The sequence below is a fragment of the Bombina bombina genome, chromosome 2, assembly GCF_027579735.1.
Source record: "Bombina bombina isolate aBomBom1 chromosome 2, aBomBom1.pri, whole genome shotgun sequence".
NCBI classification, from domain to species: domain Eukaryota; kingdom Metazoa; phylum Chordata; class Amphibia; order Anura; family Bombinatoridae; genus Bombina; species Bombina bombina.
Genome location: NC_069500.1, coordinates 613,785,702 through 613,802,766, shown reverse-complemented (window position 1 = coordinate 613,802,766; position 17,065 = coordinate 613,785,702). Strand labels below are relative to the sequence as shown.

Sequence of the window (17,065 nt, the reverse complement as noted above, 5' to 3'; positions counted from 1 at the left end):
ATGTAGTCCGTGCTTGAAGTTTCTACTTGCAAGCTTCTCAGGATTTTCGTCAATCATTTTCTTTGTCGTTTTTTCAGGGAATCATAGAGGTCAGAAAGTTAAGGCTGCACCTCTTTCTTTGTAGCTGAAGTGTTTCGTCCGTTTTGCATATGAGACTGTTGGACGGCAGTCTTGTGACAGAGTTACGGCTCATTCCGCTAGGACTGTTGTTTCCTCATGGGCATTCAGTCATGCTGCTTCTGTTGAACGGATTTGCAAAGCTGCAACTTGGTCTTCTCTTCTCACGTTTTCTAGATTTTATTACTTTGATACCTTAATCTCAGCTGCGTCTGTTTTTGGGAGGAAGGTTTATCAAGCAGTGGTGCTTTCCGTTTGGGTTCCCGGTCTTGTCCCTACCTTTTCACACCTTTTGTGTTTATTCTTTTTCCATTTCCCTTTGGTCGAATGACTGGGGATTATGGGTAGGGGAGTGACACTTAACAGCTTTGCTGAAGTGCTCTTTGCTGCCTCCTGATGACCAGGAGTGATATTCCCACTAGTAATTGAATGACGTTGTGGACTCTCCATATCCAGAAAAAAAGAAATTTATCAAGTAAGCATACATTTTGTTTTCTTTTTCTGAATAATGCAAGAAAAATCTTGATTTCTCTTACATTGGTGTATCCAGTCCACGGATTCATCCTTACTTGTGGGATATTCTCAATCCCTACAGGAAGTGGCAAAGAGAGCACACAGCAGAGCTGTCCATATAGCTCCCCTCAGGCTCCGCCCCCCCAGTCATTCTCTTTGCCGCTCTAACAAGTAGCATCTCCACAGGAATGTAAAGGGAATGTGGTGTTAGTTTGTAGTTTTTTATTTCTTCAATCAAAAGTTTATTTTAAAATAGTGCCGGTTTGTACTATTTACTCTGAGGCAGAAAATTATGAAGATTTCTGCTGAGAGGAAAATGATTTTAGCACCTTGTAACTAAAATCCATTGCTGTTCCCATGCAGGACTGTTGAGTACAGGAAAACTTCAGTTGGGGGGAACAGTTTGCAGGCTTAACTGCTTTATGGTATGTTTCAGTCATTTTTTCTAATCAAGACTTAGTAATGCTAGAAGACTGACAGGAATCCCCATGTGGGAAAGGTAAGCCATATTCTGAGACTTAGTATAGAAGGAAGGCTTATTGACAGGGCTCAATACACTGGTGGACACTGTTAAGGGGCAATCGATTATTTTTTAAGATAATCTGACATTATACAAGTTTTATATTGCATTTAAAACACTTTTTGGGGTTTTATTCTGCATGGCATATATTTAGACACCTATTTTGGCTTGGGAAGGCCCCACAAACTCCTGAGGGAAGATGGAGGGGGCCTGAATTTCACTCCTCAGTTGCGCAGTTGATTTTACAAACAACTTCATGCAGATACATGTGAAGGGTCCAAAGATTACTTGAGGACTTCAGAGAGGCTTATTTTCGATCAAAACTAATCCCCAAGGAAGGTAGGACCACAGCAAAGGCTGTGGCATGGTTAATTTGCTCCGGTTTGGGCAGTAGGGGGTTAATTGACTTGAAATTTACTGTGCAATCATTTCAAAGCATTAGGATCATATGGTGAAAATTTCATAAAGATTGGATGATTTTTGGAGGTTTAGTAAAAAAAGTATGCGCTTTTTATTATTTAAAGGCACAGTACTGTTTTTTCAAAAATTGTATTTTACTGTATTTGAGTGCTGTCTAAGTCTGTTTAACATGTCTGAGCCTACAGATAGACCTTGTTCTATGTGTTTAAAAGCCATGGCGGTCCCCCCTTTTACAGCAGTCATGGATAATTCCCTTGCAGCATTTCTATCCAAACTGCCTGTTTTTCCTAAAAAGCGTGATAGCTCAGTTTTAAGAACAGAGGATGAACAATCAGAAGTTTTGGATAATTTATCTGTTGTACCCTCACAACCCTCTGACGTGGCGGTGAGGGAGGTACTGTCTGAGGGAGAAATTTGTGACGCAGTAAAATTTCTCAGCGGGCAGAATCAGATTTCTTAGCGTTTAAATTTAAGCTGGAACACCTCCGTGTACTGCTTAAGGAGGTTTTAGCTACGCTGGTTGATTGTGACCCTATGGTGGTCCCAGAAAAATTGTATAAAATGGACAAGTTGTTAGAAGCCCCTGTATACACTGGGTGGCGGATATTGTGACTAGGGAGTGGGAGAGACCAGGCGTACCTTTTGTCCCCCCCCCCCCCCCTATCTTTAAGAAAATGTTCCCCATAACTGACCCCAGGCGCGACGCGTGGCAGGTGGTCCCTAAGGTAGAGGGAGCAGTTTCAACACTAGCTAAGCGCACAACTATACCAATAGAAGACAGTTGTGTTTTCAAAGATCCTATGGATAACAAATTAGAAGGGTTACTAAAGAAAATATTTGTTCAACAAGGTATCCTTCTTCAACCAATTGCCTGAATTATTCCTGTAACTACTGCAGCGGCTTTTTGGTTGAGGCGCTGGAGGAGTCGCTCCAGAGTAATTCTTTCATACAGATGCCGCTTTACAATTAACTAAATTAGCGGCGAAAAATTCTGGTTTTGCCATTGTGGCGCGAAGAGCGCTCTGGCTCAAATCATGGTCGGCTGACGTGTCGTCCAAAACAAAATTACTTAATATCAGGAAAGGGCCATGCCCTTCCACAAGATAGACCTTTTAGGCTTAAAACAAGGCTAATTTGCGCTCCTTTCGCAACTTCAAGAGCGGACCTGCTTCAACCTCTGCAACCGCAAAGCAAGAGGGCAACGTTTCCCAGCCCAAAGCAACATGAAAGCCTTTGCAGGGCTGGAACAAGGGTAAACAGGCCAAGAAGCCTGCTGCTGCTACCAAGACAGCATGAAAGGGTAGCCCCCGCTCCGGGACCGGATCTAGTAGGGGGCAGACTTTCTCTCTTGCTCACGCTTGGGCAAGAGATGTTCCAGATCCCTGGGCATTAGAAATTGTTGCTCAAGGGTATCTTCTAGAATTCGAAGACTCTCCCCCAAGGGGAAGGTTCCACATTTCTCGTTTGTCTTCAGACCAGACAAAGAAACAGGCGTTCTTACGCTGTGTAGAAGATCTTCTAAAGATGGGAGTGATACACCCAGTTCCAACTGCAGAGCAAGGGCTGGGTTTTTACTCAAACCTGTTTGTAGTTCCCAAAAAGGAAGGAGCTTTCAGGCCAATCCTGGATTTAAAAATTCTAAACATATTCCTCAGAGTTCCATCATTCAAAATGGAAACCATTCGGACAATCTTACCATTGATCCAGGAAAATCAATATATGACTACCGTGGATTTAAAGGATGCGTACCTACATATTCCTATCCACAAAGATCACCATCAGTTCCTAAGGTTCGCCTTTCTGGACAAGAATTTTCACAAAGGTGCTAGGGTCCATTCTAGCGGTACTAAGACCGCGGGGAATTGCAGTAGCACCTTATCTGGACGACATATTAATTCAGGCGTCGTCTTTTCAAAGAGCCAAGGCTCATACAGAATTAGTTCTGGCCTTTCTAAGGTCTCACGGGTGGAAGGTGAACGTCGAAAAAAGTTCTCTGTCCCCGCTCACAAGGGTTCCCTTCCTGGGAACGCTAATAGACTCGGTAGAAATTAAAATATTTCTGACTGAGGTCAGGAAGTTGAAACTTTTAACTACTTGCCAAGTTCTTCATTCTGTTCCTCTGCCTTCTGTGGCTCAGTGCATGGAGATAATCGGGTTAATGGTTGCGGCAATGGACGTTGTTCCCTTTGCCAGAATTCATCTCAGACCACTGCAGCTGTGCATGCTCAAACTGTGGAATGGGGATTATGCAGATTGTCTCCTTAGATACAAATGGACGAGAAAACCAAAGATTATCTGTTGGTTGTCTCGGGATCACCTGTCTCAGGGAATGTGCTTCCGTAGACCAGAGTGGATCATTGTCACGACCAATTCCAGTCTGTTAGGCTGGGGTGCGGTCTGGGACTCCCTGAAAGCTCAGGGCCTATGGTCTCGGGAAGAGTCTCTTCTCCCGATAAACATTTTGGAACTGAGAGCGATATTCAACACGCTCCAGGCATAGCCTCAACTAGCGGAGGCCAGGTTCATCAGGTTTCAGTCGGACAACATCACGACTGTAGCGTACATCAATCATCAGGGAGGAACAAGGAGTTCCCTAGCGATGAAGGAAGTATCCAAGATCATCAAATGGGCAGAGGATCACTCCTGCCATCTATCTGCAATTCACATCCCAGGAATAGACAACTGGGAGGCGGATTTTCTGAGTCGTCAGACCTTTCACCCGGGGGAGTGGGAACTCCTTCCAGAGGGTTTTGTTCAGCTTACCCAGCTATGGGGTATTCCAGAGTTGGATCTGATGGCGTCCCGTCAGAACTCCAAACTTTCTCTTTACGGATCCAGGTCCAGGGACCCCAAGGCGGCATTGATAGATGCTCTAGTAGCGCCTTGGTCCTTCAATCTGGCTTATGTTTTTCCACCGTTTCCCCTTCTCCCTCGTCAGGTAGCCAGAATCAAACAGGAGACGGCTTCGGTAATTTTGATAGCGCCTGCGTGGCCACGCAGGACTTGGTATGCAGACCTAGTGGACATGTCATCTGTTCCACCATGGACACTGCCATCGTGGCAGGATCTTCTAATTCAAGGTCCATTCAAGCATCCAAATCTAGTTCTCTGCAGCTGACTGCTTGGAGATTGAACGCTTAATTCTATCGAAGCGTGGGTTCTCTGGATCAGTTATAGATACTTTGATCCAGGCTAGAAAACCTGTCACCAGGAAAATTTACCATAAGATATGGCGGAAATATCTTTGTTGGTGTGAATCCAAGGGTTACTCGTGGAGTAAGATTAGGATTCCTAGGATTTTGTCATTTCTCCAAGAAGGATTGGAGAAAGGATTGTCAGCTAGTTCCTTAAAGGGACAGATATCTGCTCTATCTATTCTGTTTCACAGGCGTCTGGCGGAAGTACCAGACGTTCAAGCGTTTGCATAGGCTTTAGTCAGAATCAAGCCTGTCTATAAACCTGTGGCTCCTCCATTGAGTCTAAATTTAGTTCTTTCTGTCCTTCAAGGGGTTCCGTTTGAACCTTTACATTCCATAGATATTAAGTGATTATCTTGGAAAGTTTTGTTTTTGGTAACTATTTCTTCTGCTCGAAGAGTTACAGAATTGTCTGCTTTGCAGTGTAATTCACCCTATCTGGTGTTTCATGCAGATAAGGTTCTTTTGCGTACAAAACCTGGTTTCCTTCTGAAAGTGGTTTCTAATAAGAATATTAACCAGGAAATCATTGTTCCTTCTCTGTGTCTAATTCAGTTTCTAAGAAGGAACGGCTGTTACACAATCTTGATGTGTTTCGTGCTTTAAAATTCTATTTAAAAGCAACTAAAGATTTCAGACACACGTCATCCTTGTTTGTTGTCTATTCTGGTAAGAGGAGAGGTCAAAAAGCTATCGCTTCCTCTCTTTCCTTTTGGCTGAAAAGCATTATCTGATTGACTTATGAGACTGCTGGACAGCAGCCTCCTGAACGAATTACAGCTCTTTCAACCAGAGCTGTGGCTTCCACATGGGCTTTCAAGAATGAGGCTTCTGTTGAACAGATTTGTAAAGCAGCGACTTCGTCTTCAGTGCATACTTTTGCCAAATTTTACAAATTCGATACTTTTGCTTCTTCGGAGGCTATTTCTTCTGTTATGTGTGATCAGTCCACGGGTCATCATTACTTCTGGGATATTATCTGCTCCCCTACAGGAAGTGCAAGAGGATTCACCCAGCAGAGTTGCTATATAGCTCCTCCCCTCTACGTCACCTCCAGTCATTCTCTTGCACCCAAAGACTAGATAGGAGGTGTGAGAGGACTATGGTGATTATACTTAGTTTTTATAACTTCAATCAAAAGTTTGTTATTTTACAATAGCACCGGAGCGTGTTATTACTTCTCTGGCAGAGTTTGAAGAAGAATCTACCAGAGTTTTTTCTTATGATTTTAACCGGAGTAGTTAAGATCATATTGCTGTTTCTCGGCCATCTGAGGGAGGTAAAAGCTTCAGATCAGGGGACAGCGGGCAGTTGAATCTGCATTGAGGTATGTAGCAGTTTTTATTTTCTGAATGGAATTGATGAGAAAATCCTGCCATACCGTTATGACATGTATGTATACTCTACACTTCAGTATTCTGGGGATGGTATTTCACCGGAATTACTCTGTAAAAGTACATTAAACCTTTTAATAGGTATTTAATTCATGTTAAACGTTTTTGCTGGAATGTAGAATCGTTTGCATTTCTGAGGTACTGAGTGAATAAATATTTGGGCATTATTTTTCCACTTGGCAGTTTGCTTGTTTTGATTATGACAGTTTCGTTTCTCTCTCACTGCTGTGTGTGAGGGGGAGGGGCCGTTTTTGGCGCTCTTTGCTACGCATCAAAAATTTCCAGTCAGTTACTCTTGTATTTTCTGCATGATCCGGTTCATCTCTAACAGAACTCAGGGGTCTTCAAACTTCTTTGAAGGGAGGTAGATTCTCTCAGCAGAGCTGTGAGACTTATGTAGTGACTGTGTTTTAAAACGTTGCTCTGTGATTTTTATGTTTAAAATTTAATTAGTGTTACTTTACTAATGGGAACAAACCTTTGCTAACAAGTTGTGTTGTTTTTAAAGAGTGATGCTATAACTGTTTTTCAGTTCATTATTTCAACTGTCATTTAATCGTTTTGTGCTTCTTTGAGGCACAGTACGTTTTTGTTAAATAAGATTGTAACCAAGTTGCATGTTTATTGCTAGTGTGTTAAACATGTCTGATTCAGAGGAAGATACCTGTGTCATTTGTTCCAATGCCAAGGTGGAGCCCAATAGAAATTTATGTACTAACTGTATTGATGCTACTTTAAATAAAAGCCAATCTGTACAAATTGAACAAATTTCACCAAACAGCGAGGGGAGAGTTATGCCGTCTAACTCGCCTCACGTGTCAGTACCTGCGTCTCCCGCCCGGGAGGTGCGTGATATTATGGCGCCTAGTACATCTGGGCAGCCATTACAGATAACATTACAAGATATGGCTACTGTTATGACTGAAGTTTTGGCTAAGTTACCAGAACTAAGAGGCAAGCGTGATCACTCTGGGGTGAGAACAGAGTGCGCTGATAATTCTAGGGCCATGTCTGATACTGCGTCACAGCTTGCAGAGCATGAGGACGGAGAGCTTCATTCTGTAGGTGACGGTTCTGATCCAAGCAGATTGGATTCAGATATTTCAAATTTTAAATTTAAATTGGAAAACCTCCGTGTATTACTAGGGGAGGTCTTAGCGGCTCTTAACGATTGTAACACTGTTGCAATACCAGAGAAAATGTGTAGGTTGGATAAATACTTTGCGGTACCGGCGAGTACTGACGTTTTTTCTATACCTAAGAGATTAACTGAAATTGTTACTAAGGAGTGGGATAGACCCGGTGTGCCGTTCTCACCCCCTCCAATATTTAGAAAGATGTTTCCAATAGACGCCACCACACGGGACTTATGGCAAACGGTCCCTAAGGTGGAGGGAGCAGTTTCTACTTTAGCTAAGCGCACCACTATCCCGGTGGAGGATAGCTGTGCTTTTTCAGATCCTATGGATAAAAAATTAGAGGGTTACCTTAAGAAAATGTTTGTTCAACAAGGTTTTATATTGCAACCCCTTGCATGCATCGCGCCGATTACGGCTGCGGCAGCATTTTGGATTGAGTCTCTGGAAGAGAACCTTAGTTCCGCTACGCTGGACGACATTACGGACAGACTTAGAGTCCTTAAACTAGCTAATTCATTCATTTCGGAGGCCGTAGTACATTTAACCAAACTTACGGCTAAGAATTCAGGATTCGCCATTCAGGCACGTAGGGCGCTGTGGCTAAAATCCTGGTCGGCTGATGTAACTTCTAAGTCCAAATTACTTAATATACCTTTCAAGGGGCAAACTTTATTTGGGCCCGGTTTGAAAGAAATTATCGCTGACATTACAGGAGGTAAGGGCCACGCTCTACCTCAAGACAAAGCCAAAGCTAAGGCTAGACAGTCTAATTTTCGTCCCTTTCGGAATTTCAAAGCAGGTGCAGCATCAACTTCCACTGCACCAAAACAGGAAGGAGCTGTTGCTCGTTACAGACAAGGCTGGAAACCTAACCAGTCCTGGAATAAGGGCAAGCAGGCCAGAAAACCTGCTGCTGCCCCTAAGACAGCATGAACCGAGGGCCCCCGATCCGGGACCGGATCTAGTGGGGGGCAGACTCTCTCTCTTCGCCCAGGCTTGGGCAAGAGATGTCCAGGATCCCTGGGCGCTAGAGATCATATCTCAGGGATACCTTCTAGACTTCAAATTATCTCCCCCAAGAGGGAGATTTCATCTGTCAAGGTTGTCAACAAACCAAATAAAGAAAGACGCGTTTCTACGCTGTGTACAAGATCTATTATTAATGGGAGTGATCCATCCGGTTCCGTGGTCGGAACAAGGACAAGGGTTTTACTCAAACCTGTTTGTGGTTCCCAAAAAAGAGGGAACTTTCAGGCCAATCTTGGATTTAAAGATCCTAAACAAATTCCTAAGAGTTCCATCGTTCAAAATGGAAACTATTCGGACAATCTTACCCATGATCCAAAAGGGTCAGTACATGACCACAGTGGATTTAAAGGATGCTTACCTTCACATACCGATTCACAAAGATCATTACCGGTATCTAAGGTTTGCCTTCTTAGACAGGCATTACCAGTTTGTAGCCCTTCCATTCGGATTGGCTACGGCTCCAAGAATCTTCACAAAGGTTCTGGGTGCCCTTCTAGCGGTTCTGAGACCGCGAGGAATTTCGGTAGCTCCGTACCTAGACGACATTCTGATACAAGCTTCAAGCTTTCAAACGGCCAAGTCTCATACAGAGTTAGTTCTGGCATTTCTAAGGTCGCATGGATGGAAAGTGAACGAAAAGAAGAGTTCTCTCTTGCCTCTCACAAGAGTTCCATTCTTGGGGACTCTTATAGATTCTGTAGAAATGAAGATTTATCTGACAGAAGACAGATTAACAAAGCTTCTAAATGCATGCCGTGTCCTTCATTCCATTCAACTCCCGTCAGTAGCTCAATGCATGGAGGTGATCGGCTTAATGGTAGCAGCAATGGACATAGTTCCCTTTGCACGCCTACATCTCAGACCGCTGCAATTGTGCATGCTGAGTCAGTGGAATGGGGATTACTCAGATTTGTCCCCCACTCTGAATCTGGATCAAGAGACCAGAAACTCTCTTCTATGGTGGCTTTCTCGGCCACATCTGTCCAGGGGGATGCCGTTCAGCAGGCCGGACTGGACAATTGTAACAACAGACGCCAGCCTTCTAGGTTGGGGCGCTGTCTGGAATTCTCTGAAGGCTCAGGGACAATGGAGTCAGGAGGAAAGTCTCCTGCCAATAAACATTCTGGAATTGAGAGCAGTTCTCAATGCCCTTCTAGCTTGGCCCCAGTTAAAGACTCGGGGGTTCATCAGGTTTCAGTCGGACAACATCACGACTGTAGCTTACATCAACCATCAGGGAGGGACAAGAAGCTCCCTAGCAATGATAGAAGTATCAAAGATAATTCGCTGGGCAGAGTCTCACTCTTGCCACCTGTCAGCAATCCACATCCCGGGAGTGGAGAACTGGGAGGCGGATTTCTTGAGTCGCCAGACTCTTCATCCGGGGGAGTGGGAACTTCATCCGGAGGTCTTTGCCCAAATACTTCGACGTTGGGGCAAACCAGAGATAGATCTCATGGCGTCTCGCCAGAACGCCAAACTTCCTCGCTACGGATCCAGATCCAGGGATCCGGGAGCGGTTCTGATAGATGCTTTGACAGCACCTTGGAACTTCAGGATGGCTTATGTGTTTCCACCCTTCCCGCTGCTTCCTCGATTGATTGCCAAAATCAAACAGGAGAGAGCATCAGTGATTCTAATAGCGCCTGCATGGCCGCGCAGGACTTGGTATGCAGATCTAGTGGACATGTCATCCTGTCCGCCTTGGTCTCTACCTCTAAGACAGGACCTTCTGATTCAGGGTCCATTCAAACATCAAAGTCTAACTTCTCTGAAGCTGACTGCTTGGAAATTGAACGCTTGATTTTATCAAAACGTGGTTTTTCGGAGTCGGTTATTGATACCCTGATACAGGCTAGGAAGCCTGTTACCAGAAAGATTTACCATAAAATATGGCGTAAATACCTATACTGGTGTGAATCCAAAGATTACTCCTGGAGTAAGGTTAGGATTCCTAGGATATTGTCTTTTCTACAAGAAGGTTTAGAAAAGGGTTTATCGGCTAGCTCATTAAAGGGACAGATCTCAGCTCTGTCCATCTTGTTACACAGGCGTCTGTCAGAAAATTCAGACATCCAGGCCTTTTGTCAGGTTTTAGCTAGGATCAAGCCTGTGTTTAAAACTGTTGCTCCGCCATGGAGTTTAAACTTAGTTCTTAACGTTTTACAGGGTGTTCCGTTTGAACCCCTTCATTCCATTGATATAAAATTGTTATCTTGGAAAGTTCTATTTTTAATGGCTATTTCCTCGGCTCGAAGAGTCTCTGAGTTATCAGCCCTACATTGTGATTCTCCTTATCTGATCTTTCACTCAGACAAGGTAGTTCTGCGTACTAAACCTGGGTTCTTACCTAAGGTTGTCTCTAACAGGAATATCAATCAAGAGATTGTTGTTCCATCCTTGTGTCCAAATCCTTCTTCAAAGAAGGAACGTCTTCTACACAATCTGGATGTAGTTCGTGCCCTCAAGTTCTACTTGCAGGCAACTAAAGATTTTCGCCAAACTTCTTCCTTGTTTGTCGTTTATTCTGGACAGAGGAGAGGTCAAAAAGCTTCTGCTACCTCTCTCTCTTTTTGGCTTCGTAGCATAATACGTTTAGCCTATGAGACTGCTGGACAGCAGCCTCCTGAAAGAATTACAGCTCATTCCACTAGAGCTGTGGCTTCCACTTGGGCCTTTAAGAATGAGGCCTCTGTTGAACAGATTTGCAAGGCTGCAACTTGGTCTTCGCTTCATACTTTTTCCAAATTTTACAAATTTGACACTTTTGCTTCTTCGGAGGCTATTTTTGGGAGAAAGGTTCTTCAGGCAGTGGTTCCTTCTGTATAATGAGCCTGCCTATCCCTCCCGTCATCCGTGTACTTTTGCTTTGGTATTGGTATCCCAGAAGTAATGATGACCCGTGGACTGATCACACATAACAGAAGAAAACATAATTTATGCTTACCTGATAAATTCCTTTCTTCTGTTGTGTGATCAGTCCACGGCCCGCCCTGTTTTTTAAGGCAGGTAAATATTTTTTAAATTATAATTCAGTCACCACTACACCCTTGGCTTCTCCTTTCTCGTTGGTCTTTGGTCGAATGACTGGAGGTGACGTAGAGGGGAGGAGCTATATAGCAACTCTGCTGGGTGAATCCTCTTGCACTTCCTGTAGGGGAGCAGATAATATCCCAGAAGTAATGATGACCCGTGGACTGATCACACAACAGAAGAAAGGAATTTAACAGGTAAGCATAAATTATGTTTTTTTTTGGGAGAAAGGTTTTGCAAGTAGTGGTGCCTTCCGTTTAGGTTACCTGACTTGTTCCCTCCCTTCATCCGTGTCCTAAAGCTTTGGTATTGGTTCCCACAAGTAAGGATGAATCCGTGGACTGGATACACCAATGTAAGAGAAAACAGAATTTATGCTTTCCTGATAAATTTCTTTCTCTTACGGTGTATCCAGTCCACGGCCCGCCCTGGCAATTAAGTCAGGTTCAAATTTATTTTTTGTAAAACTACAGTCACCACTGCACACTATGGTTCTCCTTTTTCTCCTAACCGTCGGTCGAATGACTGGGGGGGCGGAGCCTGAGGGGAGCTATATGGACAGCTCTGCTGTGTGCTCTCTTTGCCACTTCCTGTAGGGATTGAGAATATCCCACAAGTAAGGATGAATCTGTGGACTGGATACACCGTAAGAGAAAGAAATTTATCAGGTAAGCATAAATTCTGTTTTTCTTGTCCCTTTAATGTGTTCCCAATGACTTGTTAACTATTTTTGGTTATTGAAACCACAGATAATAGTAATATTTTTTGTTTGCATGTCCTTTTAACCTTTTATTTGTTAAAATTAAAATACTTTAGCATTCTTAAAGTGATTGTAAAGTTTAATGAATAAGTGCTCAGTAACTAAGTAATCTTAAAAACAGGGGCACTTTCATTCATGAAAGCTTAACGCTGATCCTCCGCCCGCATCTCCGCCCAATGATGAATCTGTCTTCTTCCAATCGTTGTGTGCCCCCTTTTGGCGTCCAGCTCGTGGAGTATGCAACGATTAGAGGAAGCCGGATTGTCATGATATGCTAATGAAACAAACTGTCATGGCAAATAAACAGTTAAGCTAAAGAATAAGCTTTATTATCTTCAGCTCATTTTCATCTTACCTGTTTTAGTAGACTTCCTAAATGAGTTTTTTTTTACCTTTGTACCATCTTACAACTGCTTATATAAATTAAATCAATTTTATGTATTTATGAGTTGGGAAATCTACAATATTAATTCATATTCTTCTATGATGTTATAGTGGTTTTCAAGGACTAAAATCGTAGCTTGTACTGTCCGCTTCAATAAAAAAAAAGAATGGAATCATAACAAATACGTATTGGTCCCAAGTGCACTGTTTATTTTTAATATTTTTTTCCTGCCAGTGTGTTTACTATGCTGAAGCATCTGCTTTGATTTAGCATCAAGAGCTATGCATAAAATATTCAGCAGTGCCCTAACCACTTCTTAGCAATTCAGATATATTTAATTGTAATATTGAAGTAATACATTGAGATAAATGATTGTTTTTTGTTTTGCAAGCAGGAGCCATAAAGACAGTGAATACCAGTTAGCAAGAGTAAAAGTAAGCTGTGATTGTATGGCCACCTTAAAGAAATGTATGGATTTTTTTTTTTTATGTGTTTAAAATATTAGATAAGAACATTCTGCATTAAATGTCAAGCAGTCTGATTTTGTTACCTTATTAAACATTCAGTAAATTACACCAACCTCCTTTTAATATTCTGCAGCCAATCAGGGTCTGTACAGCCAGGCTTTTTTTTTAGACTAAAGTGTTAATCATTTTCTTCAAAATATTTTCTACAGTTTAATTGTCTTTTGTATTGCATGCAGGAAATTGTTAGCGCTTTGCCCAACTTAATCAATGACAAATATGGAAGAAAAGTCTTACTTTATTTATTGAGCAGAAGAAGCCCTGCACATTTTGTGCCTGAAATCGTGGAAGTTCTTAAACAAGGAGACGACAACACACACAGGTAATCGAATACTGGCTAATATTAATACATCTATGCTTGTTTCTATCAAATGCTATAGAATAAATGTCATTGCACACCAAAACAATTTCCAATAGGGTGGTGCTTGACAAATATTTACCACCATGGTTCACAAAGTCAAAATGCCATTATGACTTGGTATGGTAAATGGAGAAAGATGCAGAGATCATAGCGCTTCTCACTCCTTTGTGACATGCAGTTGAACAGCTGATTGTCGCTAAATGTTGGCAAGCAGACTCTACTTTTCCTTTCTTCATCATATATAGTAGCACTCAAATATGTTGATACTCTACAAATACAATAATTACAATTCCCTCTACTTTGAACTGCCACTAATGCACAAACTGCAATATACTTTCATTATTTATTTTGTCCCCTTTTCCTGTAATTACATTCTAAAATTGTGAGCGTTTCAGTTCCTGTTAGAAATGTGTTATATTCCACACAGCCATTGGCTGCACTCTTTAGTGACCAATTTATAACTCTCCCTAATTGGCCACAGCAAAGAAGGTAACCAAAGTTACAACATGGCAGCTCCCATTGCTTTACAGACGCTAAAACTTTTGTCAATATTTAAACAACTAATGAAACTTTCATCTACCTGTTATTCTCAGACTAATCTTTTTTTTTTAAATGTATCATTCTATCTAGCTTTTATTTACGGCTAGATTTAGAGTTCTGCGGCCAAAGGGGTGCGTTAGCTACGCGTGTATTTTTTCCCCCGCACCTTTTAAATACCGCTGGTATTTAGAGTTCACAGAAGGGCTGCGTTAGGCTCCAAAAAGGGCGCGTACAGGCATATTTACCGCCACTGCAACTCTAAATACCAGCGGCGCTTACGGACGCGGCCAGCTTCAAAAACGTGCTCGTGCACGATTCCCCCATAGGAAACAATGGGGCAGTTTGAGCTGAAAAAAAACCTAACACCTGCAAAAAAGCAGCGTTCAGCTCCTAACGCAGCCCCATTGTTTCCTATGGGGAAACACTTCCTAAGTCTGCACCTAACACCCTAACATGTACCCCGAGTCTAAACACTCCTAACCTTACACTTATTAACCCCTAATCTGCCACCCCCGCTATCGCTGACCCCTGCATATTTATTTTAACACCTAATCTGCTGCTCCGTACACCGCCGCAACCTACGTTATCCCTATGTACCCCTAATCTGCTGCCCCTAACACCGCCGACCCCTATATTATATTTATTAACCCCTAATCTGCCGTCCCCAACGTCGCCGCCACCTACCTACAATTATTAACCCCTAATCTGCCGACCGGACCTCACCGCTACTATAATAAATGTATTAACCCCTAATCCGCCTCACTCCCGCCTCAAAAACCCTATAATAAATAGTATTTACCCCTAATCTGCCCTCCCTAACATCGCCGACACCTAACTTCAAGTATTAACCCCTAATCTGCCGACCGGACCTCGCCGCTATTCTAATAAATGTATTAACCCCTAAAGCCAAGTCTAACCCTAACACTAACACCCCCCTAAATTAAATATAATTTTATTCTAACAAAATAAATTAAATCTTATTAAATAAATTATTCCTATTTAAAGCTAAATACTTACCTGTAAAATAAACCCTAATATAGCTACAATATATATTTTATATTTTAGCTATTTTAGGATTAATATTTATTTTACAGGCAACTTTGTATTTATTTTAACCAGGTACAATAGCTATTAAATAGTTAATAACTATTTAATAGCTACCTAGTTAAAATAATTACAAAATTACCTGTAAAATAAATCCTAACCTAAGTTACAATTAAACCTAACACTACACTATCAATAAATTAATTAAACTATCTACAATTATCTACAATTAAATCAACTAAACTAAATTACAAAAAAAAACAAACACTAAATTACAAAAAAATAAAAAAAGATTAGAAGAATTTTAAACTAATTACACCTACTCTAAGCCCCCTAAAAAAATAACAAAGCCCCCCCCCAAAATAAAAAAATGCCCTACCCTATTCTAAAATAAAAATTGTAAAGCTCTTTTACCTTACCAGCCCTTAAAAGGGCCTTTTGCAGGGCATGCCCCAAAGAATTCTGCTCTTTTGCCTGTAAAAAAAAACATACAATACCCCCCCCCCCCCAACATTACAACCCACCACCCACATACCCCCTAATCTAACCCAAACCCCCCTTAAATAAACCTAATACTAAGCCCCTGAAGATCTCCCTACCTTGTCTTCACCACGCCGGGTATCACCGATCCGTCCAGAAGAGGGTCCGAAGTCTTCATCGTATCCGGCAAGAAGAGCTCCTCCAGAGGGTCCAAAGTCTTCCTCCTATCCGGGCAGAAGAGGACATCCGGACCGGCAGACATCTTCATCCAAGCAGCATCTTCTATCTTCTTCCATCCGGCGCGGAGCGGGTCCATCTTCAAGCAGCCGTCGCGGGGCCATCCTTCTTCACCGACGGACTAACGACGAATGAAGGTTCCTTTAAGGGACGTCACCCAAGATGGCGTCCCTCGAATTCCGATTGGCTGATAGGATTCTATCAGCCAATCGGAATTAAGGTAGGAAAAATCTGATTGGCTGATTGAATCAGCCAATCAGATTCAAGTTCAATGGGATTGGCTGATCCAATCAGCCAATCCGATTGAGCTCGCATTCTATTGGCTGATCGGAACAGCGGTGTTAGGGGTACATAGGGATAATGTAGGTGGCGGCGGTGTGCGGTCGGCAGATTAGGGGTTAAAAAAATTTAATAGAGTCTCGGCGATGTGGGGGGGCCTCGGTTTAGGGATACATAGGTAGTTTATGGGTGTTAGTGTACTTTAGAGCACAGTAGTTAAGAGCTTTATGAACCGGCGTTAGCCCAGAAAGCTCTTAACTCCTGGCTTTTCTCTGCGGCTGGAGTCTTGTCGTTAGATTTCTAACGCTCACTTCAACCAAGACTCTAAATACTGGCGTTAGAAAGATCACATTGAAAAGATAGGATACGCAATTGGCGTAGGGGGATCTGCGGTATGGAAAAGTCACGGCTTGAAAGTGAGCGTTAGACCCTTTCCTGACTGACTTTAAATACCAGCGGGCGATAAAAAACAGTGTTAGGACCCCGTAACGCTGATTTTGACGGCTAACGCAGAACTCTAAAACTAGGCGTTAGTGTTTAATGTCCCTTTAAATCTACCTTTCAAATCGTTTCCTGCAAAAAACCCCATCTGACCCTAAAGTTGACAGCTTTTTGTCTTTCATTCAGTTGCAGATAGTACAGCCAATGAGAATCTACCCCCTATTACTTAATTCACTGCACACTACCTTTCCTACACTCTCTTATTATTTAGAAGACCTGCAGCATGCTCACAACCACCCACTGATACAAGACTAGGAGAGTGAAAATGTATTCAAACTGGGGACCAAAAATAGGATTCCCTATTCTGCAGAGCTTGTTGGGTTTTTTTTTCTTTTTCCAGATATGGCATATTTTATAGATTCATCTATTAGTTACCTAATGGTGCTGTTCTTATATTTTTTTTTTTCTGGGGTTCTGGAATTTTTTGTCTTATATCTGTTGAGTGTTCATTTTAAATGTTAGTGTAGCTTGTAGAAAAGTCAGAAATGAAAATTATATACAATTTTACATTTTATAGTGTTTTTGTTGGTTAAAAAACTAACAGCTAGATTACAAGTTTTGCGTTATGAGTGAAAAAGCCTCATAACGCTGC

General features: G+C 42.2%; 1 protein-coding gene across 1 annotated transcript in view; it reads left to right on the top strand.

The window, feature by feature from the left end:
* PUM3 (pumilio RNA binding family member 3) overlaps window positions 1-17,065 on the top strand; it is a 322,615-nt gene that overhangs the window by 246,492 nt on the left and 59,058 nt on the right. Inside the window, 1 exon segment of the mRNA XM_053702542.1 lies at window positions 13,211-13,353. Coding sequence (XP_053558517.1) covers window positions 13,211-13,353 — 143 coding nt within the window.